The 23926-nt window shown below is 41.9% G+C and overlaps 1 protein-coding gene across 3 annotated transcripts in view; it reads left to right on the top strand.

The window, feature by feature from the left end:
• The window catches only part of AGPS (alkylglycerone phosphate synthase), a 157781-nt gene that overhangs the window by 23307 nt on the left and 110548 nt on the right, over nucleotides 1-23926 (top strand). For all 3 annotated transcript variants that reach the window (XM_075117975.1, XM_048870393.2, XM_048870394.2), the window contains exons 2-5: nucleotides 19033-19122; nucleotides 20634-20724; nucleotides 23134-23254; nucleotides 23345-23419. In XM_075117975.1, coding sequence (XP_074974076.1) covers nucleotides 19033-19122; nucleotides 20634-20724; nucleotides 23134-23254; nucleotides 23345-23419 — 377 coding nt within the window. The remainder of the gene's footprint in view (nucleotides 1-19032; nucleotides 19123-20633; nucleotides 20725-23133; nucleotides 23255-23344; nucleotides 23420-23926) is intronic.

Raw genomic sequence — 23926 nt, forward strand, 5'->3', positions numbered from 1 at the left:
GTTTGGGCATGTGGGAGGGGGCTTAAGGGCAGGAGGTTGGGAAGTGGGGGTGCTTACCTTGGGATGGGGGTCTCCCACTGGCATGGCCCCCCTGCAGCTTCTAGGCGGCGGAGAGGCTGGGGTCTCTGCGCTGCTTGTTCTAGCAGGTCTCACCCCTGCAGCTCCCGTTGGCTGCAGTTCCCGGCCAATAGAAGCTGTGGCTTGTGGTGGGAGCAGTGGAGCCTCTGCCCTGGCCCCTGCATCTGTTGCCTAGGAGCTGCAGGGACATGGAGCTGGTAGAAAGCCCCTGCCAGCCCCACCAATCCTCCCTCCCCCAGCACCAGCAGGGGTCCTGCGTGCTTCGTGGGGCCACAGGCAGTTGCCCTGCTTGCTACCCACTAATGCTGACCCTGACTTTTATATGAAGAAAAACAGTTGTTGTGGCACAGGTTTTTATAGCCTATTGTGGGGGAGAGTCGGCTTGGAGAGAAAAAGACTGAGAATTCCAGTGTAAGGGACAATCTCTCTCAAAGGCAGGCTTGCCTGGGTGGCAAGAGAGACTAGAGTGCCAAATAGTACAGTTCTTGACTCCAGTTTAAGGCTGTTTATAGTGCTTTATGAGTTCACACTTGTTACTTGGTGAAATTTAATTATAAAACACAAGTTTGGGGTTCATGTCCTGTTTCCTAACAGTCTGCCCTGAGGTTGGCTGACACTCCAGGCAGCTTGACAAATACACCATCTTTCTTTCCAGATACAGAACAGAAATATTTAACACTCTTGTTTTCCTGCATCATAAATGCTATTACCATATTAATTTACCAATGTGTTTATATTCTTGCTAGGGTTCCTTTTGTTCTTAATAGACATTAAATCTACATCTGATTGTCCTTAGCCCTGCTAGTCTTTTCCATATCTTTAGATTTTTCCATATCTTTAGATTCCCTTATGAATTTTCTACACTTCATAACTTCTAATTTGTTGACTATCTATTTCCCATATGTTGCTTTTTTATTTTTAATTGCTGCCTTTACTTTTAGCCAAAGTTGTCTTAATTCTTGATTGTGGACTCGTGGCTTGTAGGCCACCTAATAAATTCTTCTTTTTATTAACTCTCCCAATTTTTTTCCTGTATGTTTTCTCCCCCAATCAGTTTAGCTCATAATTTTCTTTAACTTTGGGAAAATGCTTCTTTTGAAGCACCAAGTGTACATATTACTGTTGGAACTGTCTTCTCTTTCCCCATATTCAGTGTAATCACTTCATGGTCACTGTTCCCTGAACAACCATAGTTGTCCAGTCCAATGCTTTCTTCATCTTTATCCATCATAAAGAGGTACAAAGTAGTTACCTCATGGTGGGTGCAATAATACTTGTTAGAAAACTATAATCTACAACTTTCTGTGTGTGTGTATGCGCGCGCGCCTTTCTCTCTGATCCTTGTGTATGCAGTGAAAGAAATGAAGTGCACATTTACGTTGGGAGATCCAGTGTACCTAACTTCATAGCCTATACAATGTAGTAATGTTAATAGCAGGGTGGAATGTATTTAAAATGTAAAAATTAAAAATCTGATTTAGATGTATGTTAACCTATATAATTGCTTAAATAAACATGTATAGATACACTGTATCCTCTTGGTTGGAAGAAAGAAGCACCAAATATATTGTAAAAGCTATATTTAATTGAAAATCAACACATTTTAATGGTAACCAACCAATGAGAATGAACCTTTCTTTAGGAAAGTAACTAAAGTACAAATGCAAAATAAGATGTAAGTTGATTTTAAATCAAGGTTTTCTGCTTGCTCATTTAAATTATTAAAATCTGTTTTAAATTGCCTTGATTTAAATCAGTCCACTCTGGTCTCCTCTCCCCTCTGTGTGTTTCTAGGTATGTCTACACTGGACTTTAAAACCCACAGCAGCCAGGCTCAGACTTGCTACCACATGTTTTTAAAATGCAGTACAGATATATCCTCTGTCTCCCCCAAGAGTCATCTTAAAACCTTCCAGTTTCTCTGCCTGGTGACTCCTAGATCAATTTTTTCAAGTGATCCCAGACCCCTACTACATGACTTCATTGCTAGGCAACCTCTCCCCTGATAAGCCAGTTCTCCTGAGTAGGAGACAGCCTTTTGTTTAGAGCTGACTCAGGGCTTGTCTACACTACTGACTAGATCGATGGGCAGCGATCAATCCAGCGGGGTCGATTATCGTGTCTAGTATAGACACGATAAATCGACTGCTGATCGCTCTAGCATTGACTCCGATATTTCACCTCAACGAGAAGCGCAAGGGGAATCTATGGGAGAATGTATCCCATCAACACCCTGCAGTTAAGACGCTGCAGTAAGTAGATCTAAGTGTGTTGACTTCAGCTATGTTGTTCATGTAGCTGAAGTTGTGTAACTTAGATCAATATCCACCCCCTCCACGCCCCATAGTGTAGACCAGCCCTCAGTGGGAGAGCACTTAAGTCAATGACCCTCCTATTGTTGGCCCTTTGCCACCAGATTTTAAAATTTCAGTCCAACATGGAGCAACTGGACAACAGAGAAGATAAAAAAAAGTCCACATCCAAAATGGAGTTTGCAGTCTGAAAGTGTAGAACTTATGAATTCTGTAGACTGTTTTTTTTTCTTCCCTCCCTGCCCCCAGGATATAGTCAGTTGCCTTTAGTTAAGAGAAATGCTTGAATTCTCAGGCAGAACAGGGCAGGGATTGAATTGGGCCAGCTTGTGACAGGCCAGTATTCAGCAAGCCAGAACTTCCCATCTTGTATTTCAGAATCTAACATTTCATTAAAAACTATACATTATCCCTTGTAGTTGCCAACTTAAACTGGATTCACATTTTGAAGGTGAACTGGTGCAGTGACAGATCTGCAGACTCAGTATGGGTGGAGACACTGGACGGCCAGTGTCGACCATAACAGTCCTCCAGCAGCTATTGCACAGTACCCTATTCCTGGTGACAGTGCCTGCTCTGGTCACAGTTTTAAACTCCATGGCCCAGGGGTCACAGAGACCAGAAGCCACCCTCGCCTTTAAAACCCTCCCACATGTTTTTGAAATGCCTTTTCCTGATTGCCCACTTAGCAAGCACACCCACCAGTTCACCCTTGTTGTGTACAACTGCCCAGGCTCTACATACAGAGGTACTACATACTTCCTGCCTACTTCAGGCAGAGCTGCATTTGATCTCCTGAGCCTATGGGGAGAAGAGGCTGCAAGCACAGCTATGAACAAGTCATAGAAGCATGGACATCTAAGAGCAGATTGCAAGGGGGATGCAGGCAAAGTGGTATGATAGGCATCAGCAATAGTGCCGCATGAAAGCGAAGGAACTTCACCAGGGATACCACAAGGCCGGGGGTGCAACAATAGATCTGGTACTGAATCTGATTCCTGCTGCTTCTGCAAGGAACTGAATGCCATACTTGGCAGAGACTGCACCAGGACCCTGCAGACCACTTTCCATACCTCGGAGGAGCCTGAGACTGAGACCCCTGCCATGAACAGCGAGGAGGGGGGAAGGGAAGAGGCATCAAGGGACTCAGCAAGCCAAGACCTGTTTGAGACTCCTCCACAGTCTAGCCCATCCTGCCAGGCAAACGCAGATGAGCCCGAAGAAAGGGAAGGGACCTTGGGTAAGTGCGTGCATGCATTTTTTGCTTACAGTTTTTAAATTTAAAGATGGAACCCAGCCCATCCCAAGTTAACATGATACAAGTATCTTCATTTTTTTTAGTCATATGGGGAGAGGTAGAGGTACTACAAACAGAGGCAGAGTTGGCATCTGCTTTTGGTTCGCTGTTGAGTTAGAAGTGTTGGGGGATGGAGGGGATGCTGAGTGCTTCATGTGCATAGGTATGGCCCTATTCTCCTCCTGAGATCTTGATGAAACTTTCTTTGAGATATTCTACAGTCCTCTCCCAAAGGCTTTTACGGATGGCTGCCTTATTACTTCCTCCAAGTGGGTCACTTTCCCATGCCACTTTCCAATGAGTTTGGTTGGCACCATGCAATAAACAGGCTATCAACATATGGGGGGCAGCTTCAGGATGCCAGTAGCAGCAAATAGGGATTGAAATTTTAAAGCCTTGTGCAACAGAAAATTGTTTCCCTGCTTGCTCATGGTGGGCTGTACTCACCATGACAGCACAACACCACTCTCCAGCCTGAAGTGCTATGAAGCTGAAATGTCAATAAGCCTTTAAGTGTCTATGGGAGTAAGGGGAGGGAATTTTGAAATTTTTCCCTTTCCCCTGTGACACTAAGTCCAATGATACATCTGTCTGTCTTTAACAGCAGCTTCTGGCATTCCAACCTTGAGGACGTTGTCTCCATGCCCTCAGAATGCCTGACCCTGATGAGGAAGACGAGGACTAGGGTGGACTACTTCTGTGAGATCCTACGAGTGCTGCATTGGACCATGAACAAAGGGCTTGAAGGGCCTATATGACAGTATGGAGAAAGACAGAGGACAGGAAAAAGGCCCAAGAATCTCAGGACAAGAGAAGGAAATACACGAGGATATAATGGGACTTCTCAAGCAGCAAACCCAAATGCTGCAGACTCCGGTTGACCTACAGGTCCAAAAATCCCAGACTCTTCAACCTTCGCAGTTCTTGGAGAATTACATGGTTGCTTCTTCCTACACCCCCAACATACCATGTGTAGCATCACAGGATGCTTCATTACCTCTACCAATCTGTGCCAGGGGATAACAAGAAAAACCACAGCTTTTCACACACTGAGCTGTGAGAACCATGGCTGGCGTATGTGTAGCCACAATGAACTACATTTGTGTTCTCAAATGGGCATAAATATTTGTTTCCTTTCTAATTTTAAAGCTTTACCCCTGTTAAGTTATGTTAAAAAATTTGTATGAAATTGATTTTTCTGCACTGGTTCCCCCCCCCCCCCGCCAGTCAATAAAGTTCTATTTCTGGAGGAACAAATCATCCTCTTTATTAGTTCACAACAACTACTGGAGAATGCATAGCGCTAGTCAAAGCAAACAATACTTGTTAATGCAAGTGCAACATAATTTATAAGTTCAGGAAAACACCCAGTCCTATATTAAAACATGCAACACGCAGTGCTCAGTTCAACTGTGCGTGATTGTTAAAGTGGTTTTGCAAAGCCTCCCTCAACCCCACAGATCAATGTTGGGCTCTTGTAATACCTCTTGTGTCTGGCTGGTCAAAATCAGCAGACAGCCGCTCCCCCTCTGCCTCACAGATATTATGTAGGACACATCAGGCAGCTATAACCACTGGGATATTTTTCTCACCGATTCAATCTAGTGAGTAAACATCCCAGTCTGCCAAAAGCACATTCAACAGTCGTCATGCACTTTCAGAGCCAATAAATGAAACTTTCCGTAGTGCTGTTGAGGTGGTCAGTGTACTGCTTAATAAGCGGGGGTAGGCTGAGTCCCCCAGGATCACTATTTACGTTTCAGTATTGCCTATTATTTGGAAGTTGGAGGGTGGTAAGTGGGGTGTGGGAGGGGAGAAGAATTGCAGAAGTGTGAAGTATGGTGACTGTTACTGGGAGTTTGCTGAAATTGAGGTTTCCAAGCCATTGTAGGGATGTGGCAAAGTCCTGCAAGATTGGTGGTGGGCCAGAACTGGGTTATTGGTGTTTTGCATGGGGTGAAGGAAGGCATTTGTTGCCAGGGGAAGTTAGGTGTAAACTAGAAGAGAACTTTTTTATTAAAGACTTGAACGCTTAGATTGTTAGCATTTTTTTTTTCTCAATACTATAGAGCTGTGAACTATACTAAATACATTCGTTGCGAGGAGAAAGTAAGGTTCAGGTATATCTCCAAAACGTGAGAACATGTTCCTGTGTGGGTGCCTATACACAAGTATTTGCCAATAGGAGCCATGCAACTTGGTAACAGTTATTCAGTTTTAAGTTTATAAAAAGTTGATAAAATGTTTGTTACGGTTGATTATTATGCTTAATTCCCTATTTGTGAAATTTTAGATTAAAAACACTTTATTTTCCACACTAACCTATTAAAATGATATTAAACAAGTGGTAATGTGGGCAGGACTAAATCATTTAACACTGCCATTTTCTCAGAGCGAGCCTTCATAGGAGGATGTTTAAAATGGTTTAATCTGGCCACACTAGCACTTAACTGTTTTCAGTGCTAGTTTATGCACAGCCATTGCGGTAACCTGTGCTGAATTTACTGGTGTAGATGGGCACCACACTAGTGCAGTGAGAAATGTGAGCTGCCCATTCATTTCATTATTACTCCAAAAAACCCATTAGGACAACTTTAAATGTTAGTGTAGAATTTCACTGCTGATCATATCAGAAGTATTCAGCTGAATTGTTGATTTAGAATAACTAGATGTTCTTAAATGGAAAGACTGTTCTAAAAGGAGAAGACTATGGGTTTTAAATGTGCAGATATGTTTCTATTGCATATTAAACATTTTTTCTAACACAGATTCTGTTTTTCCCTTCTCACAGGGAACTTTCAGAAAATGAATGAGTCTGATGGAAAAAACACAATATAATATGCCTCTGCCTGTTGATTATTTCTTGAGATGGAGACAGAGATGCCCATTTTTGCCTCTCAGAATATCTTGATATCATTTGGCTTACACGGCCAGTAGATGAGATGCTCCAAATCTTGGTGATGCATGCTTTGGGAATATGTTGCGAACAGTACAATTGAAAAACTGGAAGGTGCTACTTTGAAGCAGCTGAATCATAAATTCATCACAGAGTGCTAAAGTCTCTGCCAGGAAAGAGAAGTTGTAGTGGAGGAAATAGTCATCCTATTTTCCATACATTTCCCCCATAAAATAAGATTCCACATCTAGCACAACTTTCATACCCTTTCTTCCTTGTACCCCCCCGTCCTGATTTTTCACACTTGCTGTCAGGTCACCCTACTCCCAGCCCTACCCATATAGCAACTTTTGGGCCCGGGAGTGCTGGTTGGGACTCCATTTGGGGTTCATTTAACTGCTTCAGAGGTTGCTTTGTAGGGCCAAGAGGCTCCCTTCTCAGCATATGATCATAAGATCATTTTAAGGCTTAGAACCCAGGTCTCAAGTAGTGGTACTCCAGAGTAACTAAACCACGGAGGCCAGCTATTGCTTAATGTTTCTGCAAAATGTATTTGTTCATGATTATTTGTGTGGAAACTTCTTTCTTAATTTTTGAATACCTCAATCTAAATAAGTAACTCTTTTTAAAGAGCTTACTTCACTTAATTTGAAACTTGTTAGGGTACATCTGGTACAGCTGTACTGCAATTAGACACTTGCACTGGCCTGTGTTAGCTGACTCTGGCTCAGGGGCTGTCTAATTGCAGTGTAGATGCTCAGGTTCGGGCTGGAGCCTGAGCCCTCTGACCCTATGAGGGGGGAGGGTCCCAGAGCTTGGGTTCCAGCCTGAGCCCAAGTGTTTACACCGCAATTAAAGAGCCCCTGAGCCTGACTCAGCTGTCATGGGCCAGCTATGGGTTTTTAATTGCAGTTTAGACATGCCCTTAGATGAACAACTAAGTGCCCAATGAGAAACCAAGAAGGCTTGCTATATGTACAACTACTTTCCCATTCTCCATGTAATAGGAAGTAATGGTGTTTAATGGTTTAGTGATATGACTTTCATATGCTGCCAAGGCACTATGAAATATGAGGGGATTGGGGGGCTTCCTGCTGCAGAGCTGTTCCTGGATACTGTTTCACAGAATACTTCTGTCAGCAGAGCTGAAACTTTAAATTTGTGTTCTGAACTTCTTGAATCCAAACCAATGGATAGTAAAGCAAACAGGTCTGCTGCCTGACTCCTGACACTAATTTAATGATCACATCATATTTTTTAATTTTCTTTCAAGTTTGCAAAACATATTTACAGAATTGGACTCTACTTTCCACAAATTAAAACACTGTGTCTAATGCACCTGTTTGCCTAGTGTTGGGAGTCATTATGTAAATTTAGTAGTAAAGCAGTACCCTCAAGGAAAATAACAAAACTGCCATCCCCTGCAGTAGAAAGTGTAATAGAAATTACTGTCCAGTTTCTTTTTGCAGTAGATTGAGTACTCTGTTGCATAGAATACATTGCTGTTGTGATAACGTGTATTGTATCTTGGGAAACATAGTATTGTGATTCAGATTTAAAATTTCATATATATAACTCTTCTTAATTGACTTAAATTTAATATATTATAGAACAGACTAGTAGAGTAACATTTCCTTCTCCTGTGGGTGTCACTCCACCCCATGCCATTTGCTAAAATGATTAGCAATTAAATAGGTAAAACTGACACTTTAATTTAAAAGCCCAATTACAACATTTTAACACTGCTGTGGGATTACTGAGAGTTGAGGAGTTCAGTTTCTCATTGTTTTAGGCTGTCTGCAGACTGAGGAAGACAACACTGCATCCATTTACCTTCCAAATGTGTGTCTGTGACAGATACCCAGGGCACAACTTGGAACTGTGGGGCTGCTGGGCCTCCTTAACTCTCCAGCCTGGACTGTTTCTTACAGTGCTGTGCTAGTGACAAACAGCAACCCCCTCCAGGTGCTGTGATCACTCAGCCAATAACGTGCAGGGACATGCCCAGGTAATTTGCATGAATGCTCTCTAAGTCACTCATGAGCCTGCACACGGAGACACCAGCAAATCCCTCCCCTAAACCAAGCCTTGTACCCCAGAAATGTACTGTCTTACACTGATCAAGACTTTGATTAATGTAAGCTCATTTGTCAGTTTGCTACTCCTTCAAAGGATCGTGGACATGCCCCAACCTTTTTAATCTGAGCAGATTCCCCACGCACTTTAGACAAACTCACTGGTAAAGATAAAACATTACAGAAATAACTTATTTTAGTTAATTTTTAAGTGGTAGGTGTAAAGGTCAGAGTTGGTTACATAAGAAATAAAAAGTAAACACGCATTCTAAATCCTAAACTTTAGCAGGCTAAGCAAGATTTGAATCAAACAGTTTTTCTCATCCTGCTGGACGTTGCATGCAGAATTCAGTTCACACTAACTAGAAAATCTAGTTAGGACCATCCCTTCTTCCCAGTTTAAGGAGGCTTCCCTTTGTCTTCCAAGTGATCTTTCTTCCAGGTGTTGAGACGGAGGAGAAGAGAGGCTAAGTGCTGATGTCATTGCCCCCCATTTTATACTCTCTTCCAGGTGCTGGAAAGATCCTTGCTCTGTCACGGGGGTTAGACAGCTCCCATTCTGTATTCGCAAAAAGAAAAGGAGTACTTGTGGCACCTTAGAGACTAACCAATTTATTTGAGCATAAGCTTTTGTGAGCTACAGCTCACTTCATCGGATACATGCATCTGTATCATATGATCCGTATGTATCACTGAAAGGCTAGCAATGGGTGTCTCCCAGACTCTCAACATATTTCAGTAACTCACAGCTTATCTTCAAATACAACAGTAATACATATAATTCAACACGATATTAAAGGTCAACAGAACATGACTTCTCAAATAATACCTCACAAGGCATACTTTATACAAAACATATCATAATCCTACAACAGCAGTGAATGTGGGTACAGGATGTCATTTTGAGGGAGTATGTCACAATGTCCCTTAACGGAGTGTATCTTTGCAAATGTAAGGGCTAGTAACTTTTTACAATGAATATTTTATTCTGCAGAATCTGAATATGCCTACAGGCTGCATAAATACATCAGTTGGGTCCAGTATTTGACATAACTGGCTTAGGAGGTAAATTTTTTTCTTTAAAGTCTGGTTGCTGCAGGCAGAGGACCTGCAGAAGGAAGGGAAGAGGGAGAGAAACCATACACATGCAAATATCATTCTCTGTCCTCAGGACACCACCCTTTCCTCTGCAAATGTGGCTTTAACAAATCAGTCCTGTTAAAGGTTCCTAGGGAGGCTGTTCTTCCTCAAATTCCAAATGCTTGTTGAGTCATCACCAGCCTCAGTCTCTTCTTCCAGAAGCTGGCTCGCTTCCTCAGAGGCCTCTGCAGCGGATGCATGTTTCAAATGGGGACTCTTGTCCTGGGGTGTCTTCCCAATGCTACTGACCAGGAAGTGAATGCTATGAGAGTCTGAGTATGCATTATAGTCCAGTGCCCAGGTCAAGTTCTGAGGTCTAGGCTCTGATATTGCTGGTGTCTAGGGGCTAAAATATTCAGGTTATGTCTCTCTCTGTTGATTTACTGCTTGTTTCTAAAATCTGCTTAAATCTTGCTACACAAGATTTGTTCAATACTTTGTGATTCATCAAAATTCTTCTCATGTGCTTTACTCACCTTACCAGAATGATGCATTGTGGCCTAGTCCTTGCAATCACTGTATCAAGCTGTCTTCTTGACAATGTTGTAGACATTGGAGTGTGTGGTGCACATAATGTCCATGTTAGGCGACTGTTGACAAATTGATATGTACTCCCCATAACTGAATTGAAAACAATGGCAAGTAGCTGCTGTGGTATAGTGGTGCTTAGAAGCACTGCAGGAGCTCAGCTATTCCCTTGTGTTGCTTGTAAGTTCTGCAAAAGCTCTGCCACTGGAGGGTATGCAGCGTTTTTGCTGTGGAGCTGAGCCCTGCAGAATAAGGGGAGCCAGTCAGGAGTTTCATAGTTGGCTCCTTCCATCCCCATTTGCTAACCAGCGCACTGATGTTTTTTGAGTAAGACAAATATTTTCACTAGTGACATGTTGGAGGATTTTTTAAAGGGTTGTTCCTTGGGTTCTGAAATAACTGGTTTGCTAGGTGATTTTTGTCTGTAACATGGGTTTAGAATGATCAGGTTTTTTGTGATGTGTATTTGCTATTCACAAGTGGATTTTCTATTTTTTCTTTTCCTTTACTGGCTTCTCTTTGCACATGCGTAATCTATACTAGCTCACCCTTAAAGAAAACAGTAAAGTTGTGTGAACAAAGTCACCTTTTGTATCCATGTCTGATTACTGTATGATATAAGGAGTGTAACAAGTAATATGGCTCTTTGTTTTTGTTCTGGAAAGGATATTGCCACAGCCCTGATTGAGGTCCTCCTTCTAGATATTCATCAGACTGCTGTATCTGGGTCCCACATGCTGGACTCATGTGCTCTTAAGCTTCCAGAGTCTGAGCCAAGTCCAGTCTCTGGCTCTCTGTCTCTAGAGAAACACTCTCTAGGTTTAGTTTCTCTTTCTAACACTCCTTTTTAAGAGCTGAGACCCAGTGGCACAACTACCTAGACCGGTGCCAGGTCCCCTAACTCTCCAGTTGCTTATACGCTCTTAGGGTATGTCTACACTACGAAATTAGATAGACTTCTATAAAATCTATCTTTAGAAAGTGATTTTATGCAGTTGATTGTGTATGTGCCCACTAAGCGCAGTAGGTCGGCTGAGTGCATCCTCAATACCGTGGCTAGCATAGACTCATGGAGTGGTGCACTGTGGGTAGCTATCCCACAGTCCTCGCTGCCCATTGGAATTCTGGGTTAAGTTCCCAATGCCTGATGGGGCAAAAACATTGTCGCGGGTGGTTTTGGGTACATGTCGTTTCTCTCCCCTCCCTCCGTCCCTCCTTGAAAGCAATGGGAAACAATTGTTTCATGCCTTTTTCCTGGGTTACTGTGCAGACGCCATAGCATGGCAAGCATGGAGCTCGCTCAGCTCAGCGTTGCAGTTGTGAGCACTGTAAACACCTCGCGCGTTATCCTGCAGTATGTGCAGAACCTGGCTAGGAGACACCAGCACACCCTTCCCCACACCGTGTGGCTATTCTCTGGGATGATCCCTTTTAGCCAAGCGCAAACAGCCCAGCATGAACGGGGTCCTTTTACAGGTCCCTTACAAAACTTCCCCTATTTCAACCAGGTGACCCTGAATGATATCACTCTCCTGAGACTGACACAAAAAGATAAAGACTGAATGTTGCATGAATGCGACCAAAACCCAGGACCATTCGCTGCCATGCTTTGTGCTGCAGTGATTCCCAACTACTTGCTACTGGCTTGGCGTGGTAAAGTGTCATACCGTGGAGGACGAAATAAGGCAGCCCTCCCCAGAAGCCTTCTGCAAAGGCTTTCAGAGTACCTCCAGGAGAGCTTCATGGAGATGTCCCTGGAGGATTCCCGCTGCATACCCCGACACGTTAGCAGACTTTTCCAGTAGCTGTACTGGCCTCAAATGCATCCCAATGCTTCAGGGCAAATCAAACATTAAACACAATTGCTTTTAACCCCAGTAGTGTAGTTACAAATGTGTACTCACCAGAGCTGCCTTCTCTGGCTTCAGGGTCAGGGATCCCGCCTTGGGAGGGTATTGGCTCCAGGGTGGTGATAAGGTCCTGGCTTCTGGGGAGAATGAATTTTCTGCTTGCCTGCTGCACATTCTCCTCCTCCTCATCCACAAAATCCTCCTCCATGTTGCCTGAGACTCCCCCCTTGCAGGTGTCCGTGGACAGCAGTGGGGTTCTGGTAGGGTCCCCCCCAAAATTGCATGCAGCTGATCATAGAAGTGGCATGTCTGAGGCTCTGACCTGGAGCGACCGTTTGTCTCCTTTGTCTGTAGTAGGCTTGCCTGAGCTACTTAACTTTCACGTGGCACTGCTGCGTGTCCCTGGTGTAGCCTCTCTCCACCAAGCCCTGTGCGATTTTTGGCATATATATTAGCATTTCTTCTTTTTGATAGTTCTGCCTGCACAGATTCTTCTCCCCATACAGCAGTCAGATCCAGAGTCTCCCGTTCGCTCCATGCTGGAGCTTGTTTGCAATTCTGGGACTGCATGGTCATCTGTGCTGCTGAGCTCACCACGCTGACCAAACAGGAAATGAAATTCAAAAGTTCCCGGGGCTTTTCCTCTGTACCTGGCTAGAGTATCAGAGTTGAAAGCACTGTCCAGAGCGGTCACATTGGAGCACTCTGGATTAGCACCTGGAGGCCAATACCGTCGAATTGCACAATGCTGTGCCTGCACTACCCCAAATTTGACCCCAGAAGGTCGATTTTGGGGCTACTCCCCTCGTTGGGGAGGAGTACCGCAGTCGATTTTTAAGAGCCCTTTAGGTCGACGGAATGGGGTTGGTTATGTAGGCGCATTGCTTATAAAATCGACCTAACGCTGCTAAATTCGACCTAATCTCAGTGTAGACGAGGGCTTAGAGTGCAAACCTTGTGTTGCAGGTCAGCGTCCCAAGTGATAGTTCCTGTCCCTCTACTGCTGGGTGAGTGCAGGCCACACTTGCTCTGCAACCCGACTACCGTGGGGGAAGAATCTTCCCCACCCCTCTGGGGCCAGATAAAATGCAATACCCCCAAATTATTGAAAAATAAAATGAAAACTTGTGGGTTTAAAAAAAAATCTCATGGGTCTCTCTTTAATTGTATTTTAAAGATGTGTTTAATCAGTGTTCATTCTGGGTTTTGCTAGTTTTTGGGTATAAATGCTAACGTTTTGAGGACTAGTTAGGTGTTAGAAAATCAGTCTTAAATTCTTTAAATATGGGAAATTAAGTAAATTTTGCTGATGTGCAAAGAATCCCTTTGAAAGTATACTTGTTAATGTGTGTTTAATAACCAATACATTACACATTTATGCTTTGGAGAGAACTGTTTTTGCTTTAGTCTTGTGTGCAGTGTCTCTTCAGGATACAAGATACTTTGAAAACCTTATTGATGTTGTAATACACTTGCTTAGATTAAGCCGTGGATAAATTTATAATGAAGAAAGTTAGCTGACTTAACACTGACATTCTTCTCCTCTTGATATGCAGCTTGGTGATAGTGGAATAAGCAGTGAAGGAATTCCAGTCATGTTTCAGCTTCTTCACTGAGCATTTTTGGAAGTTACTTACCCCATTTTACAGGTGGAAAAAGTTAGTACTTCAGGTGTTGAGGTTTAATCAATTTGTACAGTGTGGAAAATGTAAAGTGCTGTATAACCATTTATATCGGAAGTATGTAACACCAATTACTATAAGAAAGTTGTTGTGCATGCTGGTGGGGTGGAGTCGTATTGTTTCTTTGGGAAAATAAGAACTTAATTTTTCTTGCTTAGGAATATTTTGTATCTGGTTTCATGAGCTGTACCTTTAAATCTTTAACCTAAGAGAATTGAAAATCATAATTCAGAAAGCTATAGTTCTTGCGATGAAAGCTGGTAAGTCCTGTTCTCCATGAAACTGTGGAAGTCAATTTCTTAAGGTTTTATACTGTTGCCCATTACCCTAATACCTGAGTATGAGATTTTAAGACTGATGCACTGTAACTACACCTAGAAATAATCTTGTTACTCTAGCAGTAAAAGTGTACTTTGCTTTGATAACTGCTATTTAAGAATACATTTTGAGGTCCGTTTTATTTGTGGATTATTATAAGATTTTTTTTGAAATTTACTGTACCAAGCAAATGATCCAGAAGCTTAAGTCACTTCTGTTTTACTCTAACATACATGGCACCCTCCTAAGAAAAGCTCACATTTCTTAATAAAGGGCTATGAAGTTGTTTTACTGTGGTGGTGGACTACTGCCACCTTGTGGGCATGTCTTGCAATTTTGAGACACCATTTTCTCTTGTAACATTTCTAGGGCACTCTACTGCATTTTGTGCTATAATCTGAATGGCTGCCATCATTCGATAGCAAGTAGCTCCATGGGGAGAGGAGAGAACCTATTTCTTTGGGGATTTTTTTTTGTTTTTTCAGCAAGATATAAAAATACAGTCTTTGACTTTGAAAGAAATGGTAGTTCCAACAGAGATGCCAACCCTCCCTAATTTTCCATAATTCTGGTTTTTACACATAATTACAAAATTACTAATTCAGGCTTAAATCTACTAATTTTGCAAGTGTGTGCTTGTACACACATACGGTTTGTCTCTCCACCACTCGGGTCCGATGAATACAGCAAATAATGGCACAGCCATGGGGGCGTTCTTCTCCATCACTTCTATGGGACATGCCCAGACTGCACAGAGAGGGCCTGATAGGAGGTAAGCCACAGCAATTTTGAATTGGTTGTGCAACACTGCTGGAATCAGTGCCCAAGCCACAGGCTGCATGTTGTATTTAGAGCACAACGCGCAGCCTGTAACTTGGGCATTGAATCCAGCAGCACTCCAAACCCCACTAACAATTGCCATGGCTTGACTCCACTAGACTTTCACTGGGCAATCGGTGGAGGAGGAGACTGTGGTGATGGAGGAAGTGGGGGGGAAATGCAACACAGGTGGGAGAAGAGGAGGATCATCCTGGGAATGATGTCCAGGCCTCGGACTGGCCAAGGTAATTAAATGCCACCTTGGGCCTAGGAGGGCAGCTTTCCTAGGGCCAGTCTTTTCCATCTTCCAGTTTGGGAGTGAGGTTCAGGGGCATAATGGGCAGGGGAGAGCCCAAGCCCTCTCCTCTTCGCCATAGACAAGAGAAGGGAGGGAAGAAAAGACTCTGGTTTCTAGGGGAAGAGACAGGAGGTCCAAGCACACTCTTTAATTCCTCAGGATTTTTTTTCATAAACATTCCTAAAAGTCTCAGAATAAGTTTGGCATCTCTGACTGCAGTATAGCTTTTAAAAACTTGAATTTTATATCCTGTCAATGAAAGTAAAATATTTAAAATTACTTAAGACCCTATTTACTATGCTATTTTCAGAACTCTAGTTCCTGTTGTCAGTGTTGTCATAGTAACTTGGTTTCTTTCCAGATGTTTTCTCTTCAGGCAATATTCTTATACATATCCAAGACCATGCTATCTCTTGAATTCAGAATTTCATCTGCACTGAAGAGCAGAATGCTTTTTAAAAAATACACAAGAGTTACACCAGAACATGGCCAGCATTACCCTTTTGGCACTGTGTGGGAGGGAAGGGATGGGAACTGCTTCCAGCCGTGGGGGAGGAGAAATGGGGGAAGGGATGACCTGGCCTATGTCTTTGCAGAGCTCATCCCTTCCTGCCCACACCGTGCGGAAAAGCAGCTGGCCACTGACATAACCTGTCTGCCTCCTGTCCCCCGGCTACTGCGCGGGCAGGAAGGGGTTAAGCTCTAGGGACACATTGTGGACCATGGTCCAGGGAACCTGACTGCAGGGGCTTCAGCGGCCACAGAGCCTGGCCAGTGAGGTGGCTCAGCGGGAGAGGGTGCCTAGGGGCAGAGCAGCTCTGCACTCCCTAGGAGCAGGACCCAGAGCTGTGGAGGATGGGGTGGGTGAAGAGGGTGCTTAAGCCCCTGCCCGGGGGGGCTGCTGTGGAGCCTGCTCCCCCCCACACACCCGAGCCGGCACTCAGAGGGGGCTGCGCTGATGGACTGGCAAGAGGAGCAGCTGGCCCCGCATGCTGCAACTTCACCCTGCCACCAGTCTTGCACCCCCACCCTCATTGTCTGCCACTGGATCCCCCACTCACTACTGGTGGGTGGGCAGTTGGTGAGCAGGAATCCAGCCAGCAGCAGGACCTGCTGGTACTGACTGGGGGGAGGGAAAGCAGAAAATATGGGACAATTTGCCCATTTTTAAGAAAAAGTCAGGACACCTGTTGGAGGCCTTAAATACGGGACTGTCCCATTAAAAACAGGATATCTGGTCACCCTACCTGTATATAACTTGTACTACAGTACCTGGGTATTATGAAGATCGTAGTTGCAGCTCAAGTTAAGGCTGCATGAGATCTATTTTTCCTCTTAAAGAGGCTTTACAAGCTTGGGGAGTTTCCTATTTGAGGGGGGAGGGCAGGAGGGTGGGATTGCAGGCTCCCCCTTTCCTACTGCTGAGGAGGATCACAACTGCATTATAAAAACTGGCCCCTGGGCTTTTGTAGCCTTCCAAAACATCAGTTCTGTCTCCTGATGTCCCCCGTAAGCAAGATACAGTAATACAGAATGAGGAATCCCCGGAAACTGAAGAGTAATCGATGAGTTTCTTCCTGATCAATTCCTCCACTCTCTCTGTGCTTGTGACATGCAGTAAGTTTTCCTGTGCTTAGCTCACCTTGGTCTGAGTAATGTGTGTGCCACAGGAAGTCCTCAATTAGGGTGGGTGGCATGGGATTGTGAGGTTCCTTAGTGCCTGCTCCTGCCATAAGAAGTTCAGGTACAATCTATAAATATTTCACAGCAAGCATAACACTGGCCCCAGGCCTGCTACTTCCCCAAACATCCCTCTTACATCTCCTCCTTTTGGCTCCCTTTTCCCCTTCCAGGAAGGTGTGATTGGATGTTGATTTTTCCACCTGCCCCCTTTCCCTAAGTCTCAAAGCTTCTCAGCACCAAATCAGCCAGAATTTGCCCAAGTTCTTTGCAAACCAAAATAGATTCGTTAGGCCCTTGTAGAGGCCAAATACCCGACATCTGGGGAGACAGAGGCATTTTTTTAAAACAATTAAGCAATTTGGGAGGTCGCACAGTCAGCAATAGAACCAGTGTCTGAGACACAGGCCATTCCATTAACCATAAGACCATCCATCTGCAGTCTGAACCTTGAACGGAACCCAGATCTTCTGCATCCCTAGTCCATCTCATTAGCATAGTGGTTATCTTTTGCCCTACACAGTCAGTGGGTTCCTTTCTGGCTTTGGCCAAAAAGTCCATCCTGAATCTGAGAAACCTTCTTGATGAAAGTTGTGAAACTGAGATGTTCTCATATGAACTTTTGGTTTGGGGTAATTGGATTTTCTGCCAAAAATAATTTAACTGGAAAATTCCTGTCCTGCTCTAATCACTACACTGATGTTGTGCCTGATTTCATTTGGCACATGCCTTTCGAAAGAAGGGCTTGTTGCTCAAAAGGCAGCATGGCTCAGTGAATGCGAGAGCCTGCCTTACCAGAAACCTGGATTCTAATTCCAGATCTGCCTGATTTGACTTTGTGCAACCGCAGTTACTTAGCTACAAACTTTTAGGCCCTGTCAGGTGTACATGAATATTAACAAGAGATAGCAAAGGGAGGAGACTTGCACTCTTGGTCTTTGGGTTTGCGGATCTTTGTTCACTAGGCTACAACATATTGTACAGGGACACCATCTTAGTGAGCTGCACTGTGGCGATTTGGTCTGGTAGATGGCTGTTTAGTGCATGGTGCACACGTGAGCTAGTACTAGCTGAATGGTGCAGAGCAGCCAGAGTATATCAGTAAATTTGCCCTTTAAAATTGAAAAATAGTTAAGGTTGATTACTTGTAATTAGTTGAAGATATGTAGTATCACTAGGTAGATTTCTGAGACATTCTTGTGTATTGTGTTTCATTTTAAATACATTAAATGTATCATTAAGGCATCAAAAGAAATTTTGCCCTGTGGGGATACCCTTCAGTTACAATTGAGGTATTATAGTTTTGTGGTTCCATTTTAGAGGAAACATGACAGGTTTTTTCTCTTCCCCCCTGCTACCCCTCAGCTACATAGTGTCAATACTACAAGGCAGAGTTCAGGTTCTTTGGGCACCTTAACTGATTTCCATGCCTGAGTCTGTTTGATTTTCTTTACATTTAACCTTTATTCTGAATTTTCTTTGTTTGGACTGATTTGGGCTACAGCATTAGAAGAAGGTTGTCATCCCGTTTTACTCTTAAATTACTGTATGTGCTGTTAACTATATTATACTGGAGTTAAGTTTATTTTTATCTGGGACTAATGATTAAACAATCATTGGTTTTTCACTTTCTTTGGTGAAAATCTTTACTTTGGAAAATTAAGTTCACAGATTTAAATACTGATGCTAAATTGTTAAATAACAAACTATCTTAAATTTAACACAGAAAATCTTACAAATTTTACATTTTTCTTGATTGCTGGCACCATATACTGCATGCATAAAAGATCTGTCTGCTGTAGGCTGGTTTTTGTTCACATAATTATCTTTCATATACTAGCTTTGTTGTACTATTTTCTTTTATATGGAAGGTATAACATTTGTGAAGCTAAATAGAATTCTACGCAACTAGAAATATATCTTTATGCTATGCGTTTGACTCTTCAAATTCTGAACTAGTGGAGGGAGAGAGTAGAGTTAATATTAAATTGTTGCAAAAGCCAAAACAATGGAAGTCAACAATCTACTAACTTGTATTAAAATCTTTTTTCCCTTTTAGGCAAGAAATTCTGAAGTGGAATGGATGGGGATACAATGACTCCAAATTTATATTTAATAAGAAGGGACAAGCAGAATTCACAGGGAAAAGGTAAATGAAATTTCTGGCATCACTGTGTAGCTAATATTATGAAGTTTCTTGTTTTTAAGTGTTTTATTTTTGAGAATCTGTATTTGATTTAAAACACTACACAGTCTATATGAAAGATGATTGCTTTTTTGGCACATCCTCTAGAATAAGCTTAAAATGTTCTGTCTGCATTTTTAACAACTTTACTGAGTTATAAAATAGTACTTTACAAGTGTGGATAGTAAAATAAACCTTCACTGAGGGTTAATTCATTGCATGCCTTATTAAAAGCTTAAAATGATAGAGGACAACTTAAGCAAAATTAGTCTTCCCCATAATTCCAAGTAGTCACCCTGCTCACGATTTAACTTGATTTTGAGTCTCCATTATAACACTCATTTATCTAAGGTTTGGTCAGTATGCAGCATTCTTGAGTATTCTTCGGTTCTAAGAATCTCATGCGAGAAAAAGCATGTAATTTTACTGATTAGTTAAATGCCAGTTTGTCTTTTATGAAGAAACCTGTATTCATGTATAGAACTTCCATTGGTGATCATAAAATGTTTCTTGGATCAGGGTTGTGGTGAGGATAAATACATTAGATTGTGAGATGCCCAGATACTGCTGTAATGAGAGGGAGGGGGCAATATAAGTATCCAATTAGGGTTGTCAGATGTCCGTTTTTCGACTGGAATGCCTGCTTGAAAAAGGACTGTGGTGACTCCAGTCAGCACCACTAACCGGGCCATTAAAAGTCTGGTTAGTAGCACAGCGGGGCTAAGGCAGGCTCCCTGCTCTGGCTCTGCCCGGCTCCCAGAAGTGACTGGTATGTCCCTGCAGCCTCTAGGCACAAGGGCGGCCAAGGAGGCTCTGTGCGCTGCCCCTGTCCCGAGTGCTGGCTCTGCAGCTCCCATTGGCTGGGAACCATGGCCAATGGGAGTTGCAAGGGCGGCGCCTGTGTCCGGCATGGCAGTGCTCAGAGTCACCTGGCTGCATCTCTGCCTAGGGGGCACAGGGACATGCTGGCCGTTTTTGGGAGCTGCCTGAGGTAAGTGCTATCTGGAGCTCTCACCCCCTCCCATGCTCCAACTCCCTGCCCCAGCCCAGTGAAAATAAGTGCTATTTCCCATAATACAAAAGATAACATTCAAGAGAAATGAAAGATAAATTTTAAATTGGTCAAAGGAAATACATTTTTGCACATTACATAGTTACCACATGGAACTCATTGGCACAAAATATCATTAAGGTCAAAAACTAGTAGGATTCAAAAATTACACGTGTGTAGGTGGAAATATTGACATTTCCATTACATACAATTGAATCCATTTTTAAGATGCACAGTCTTAACATTTCTGTATAATTGTTTTATATTTAACACTAAATATGCATAATTTTGCAGACCTGGATATGAATTTAAATCTAATAAATTTTTCCCTTGTTCTGCATAAGTACAAATAACTAAGACATTTATCTGATTTACATAATATTTCATATTAAGAAGAACCCATGTAATATAGACTTTGTTTCAGGTACAGGTTGAGTGGTATGGTGTTACCTGTTTTGAAGGAATGGATGGAAAAAACCTTAGGAGCAAGTCTGGAGCACAAAATTACCTCTAGAGTAAGTAAATAGCTGAAAAGGCAGTTCCTTCAAACATATTACACTCATGATGACATAACCATTCATCTATTAGACATGACTCATGCTGTTACCCTCAGTATGCCCTTGCATATGGTTGAGTGCCTTAGTATTAATACAATATATTTATTTTGAAATGTCATGCCTCCTTATAGACTATATTGTATATCAAAAGCTGGGTGACTTAAAATTACTGAAAGTCCAAATTGCTGTAATGTCACACTACTTTAATCAAAAGATTAGCTACTTGTACAGGGAATATTGGGGTTACTTTTGCATGGTGATATATTGTCTCAAACAGACTGCTGAATGGAGGCGCCTACCCAGAAAGGAGAGAACTTTCATATCGGAGTCAATATTTTAATTACTATTTGCAATGAGAAGCAAAATACAGAAAATATAATAGTTAAACTGTTACATACAGTTTTAAATAATTTCTGCAGAATGACAGTGTCTATTGAACCTACTTGATAAATTGCCAATGTATATAATCTGTTTGAGATTGTATAATATTTGCATGCGTCTCTATGCACTGAAGATTTTGGCTTTCCAGGGTAACTAGGATATTAAACTGATGTTTTCTTGAAAGTTGCAGCAAAAGCTTTAATAGATCTTTAGGGTTCTAAAGCATACCTAATAATTGCGTTCAGTTTATGGAACATTAATGTTTAAAATCATTTGGTGTTATAACACTTAACAAAAATTCAACTTTGAAAATTTTAAATCCGTTTTTAAAATCAAATTCACCTTTCACCATTTACACTTTTTTATTTACTTTTGAACGTGACTTGGACAATGAGCATAGACTAGTCAAAGAAGCTATTAAGTGTTTCTCTTTAGTTCACATGCACAATTATTTATTATTTGTATGATAGGAGTGCCTGGGGAGCCAGATAAAGGCCCGAATATGCTAGGCGCCATACAGATAGGTAACAAAAAGATGGTCCCTTCCCTGAAGAGCTTAAAATAAAAGTGTAAGAATGTACCTGCATTTGGGTTGCAGACCTAGCAGGGAAAACTAACACCCAAACTAACTTAATTTGGAATAATCATGTGGAAACTGTTCTGTTAAGTTTTGTGAAAGTTCTTAAAGCAAAACATATATGTGGGTCTTAAACTGACAGTTTTCCCTTATTTTTTTTAAATTCAAGCAATCCTTAATTTTTTTAATATTTCTAAAAATCCTTCCAATTGGAAATCTTTTTTCCTCCTGTTTTCCTCTTTTCTCATTTGATTTTTTTTTAATGGAAGTCAATTGTGGAGTATTAGGATTAGAAATTTCAGCCAATCATAGCTCAGAAAAGTTTAAAGACTGAAATTTTGAGTATTCAATCAAATTGATCCTCTTTAGGATACACCTGTAAGTGAAGTTATAGTTTTGCTTGGAGAATTATTAAAACTTGTGTAAAATGGGAAAAGCCCAGTTTATTGGAAAGTAACTTTTTACTTGTAACATAACAAAATTGCTCAGCAATCATTGAAAAACAGAAGATGGAACCCCCACTGCCATTTTTAGTTTCTTTTCAGAGTTGAACTGCACTTAGTCTGTAAAGATCTTTCTTTGTGTCTTGTCTTTGGTGAAGGGCTAAATCCTGTAGTTCGCCCTGTTTCAGCTATCTGCTTTGTGATCTTTCCTTATTCTCACAGTGCCTGGGAGTAAGACTATGTTTAGGTGGGTGCATAACTGGTTGGAAAACTGTTCCCAGAGAGTAGTTATCAGTGGTTCACGGTCAAGCTAGAAGGGCATATCAAGTGGGGTCCCGCAGGGATTGGTCCTGGTTCTGGTTTTCTTCAATATCTTCATCAGTGATTTAACTAATGCCATAGAGAGTACACAAATAAAGTTTGCGGACGATACCGAACTGGGAGGGGTTGCAGGTACTTTGAATGATAGGATTAAAATTCAAAATGATCTGGAAAAGATCTCTGGAGAGATGGTCTGAAGTAAATAGGATGAAATTCAATAAAGAGGAAAGCAAAGTACTCCACTTAGGAAGGAACAATCAGTTGCACAAATACAAAATGGGAAAGGACTTGGCATGGTTTTTGTGAAGCTCTGGACTATTGTACTGAACAGATCATTGGCTTTGACCGTGACATACTGAACAATTTATCTGAAAAATAAGGGTTAGAGGGATCAATGAGGGGTCCAGTCTACAGAAGAGAATGCAACTGAGTGGAGGAATGAAAAGAGACTCGTAGGTAGTGTAGTTAGAATTGAGGCCAGGGATGATAATGAAGACAACTTTAATTGGGTTAAATTCAAATATCCATATTTTGTTGAGTTTATCAACTGCTAACTCTAATCTGGGTAGTTGGGGTTGTCATGAGAGACCAGCACGATTTAGGGGACTCCCTAGTAGTAGTGATTTTTTTTTTCTTTTATTGTAGGCTTTCTTAAATACAAGTGATGTACCCCCATCAATTGTAAATGAAGAATTTCTTCAGGATCTTAGAGCCACTACAATTTCATATTCACGGGAAGCAGAAGATAGGGTGTTCAGAGCTCATGGTAAGATCAAGTCCAATGTGTAATTTTACACTTTTAGAAGTATATATGATTTTAAAAAATCCTTGTAACTTGATTTTTTTTGTACTTCAGGTCACTGCCTACACGAGATATTTGTGCTAAGGGAAGGAATGTTTAAACGAATTCCTGATATAGTTGTATGGCCAGGTAAAAACTTTTAAATTTATTTTTTTCTTTGCTCTGGAGGCTATAGCTTCCCGTGACAACTGATGAAGGGTAGTAGTTTGGGAAGCAGTCCTGTCACAGTAGTTGGATATCTCTCACTTTGTCATTTGTTTGCAATAAATAAACTGAAATTGTTAGTACCAAGGAATCAAAAATGGCTTCAGTCTCGCCTTTTAAGAGTAGTCATTTTTACTTTTTTACTTTGCAATCTAGATGTTCTCATCTCTATATGTTACCATGGGGTATTCAATGCAGTGTTAGATTTATCCTAAGGACTTTAATTTCAGTTAATAGTTCTAAGTAATGGTCTTTCATTGTAAGGTTAATGCTCATAGTTATAATCAACTGATTATATACAACTTCTCAATTTTTAATAAAGGATTAAACATTGTCTTGGTGCTGTGTGCCTTTTTGTACTGATGACCAGCCCATATCACGCATACTGTTTCTCCTGAATTTCCTGGGGTTTCAGCACTTGCTTGGGGATAA

The sequence above is a fragment of the Caretta caretta genome, chromosome 11, assembly GCF_965140235.1.
Source record: "Caretta caretta isolate rCarCar2 chromosome 11, rCarCar1.hap1, whole genome shotgun sequence".
Classification (NCBI taxonomy): domain Eukaryota; kingdom Metazoa; phylum Chordata; order Testudines; family Cheloniidae; genus Caretta; species Caretta caretta.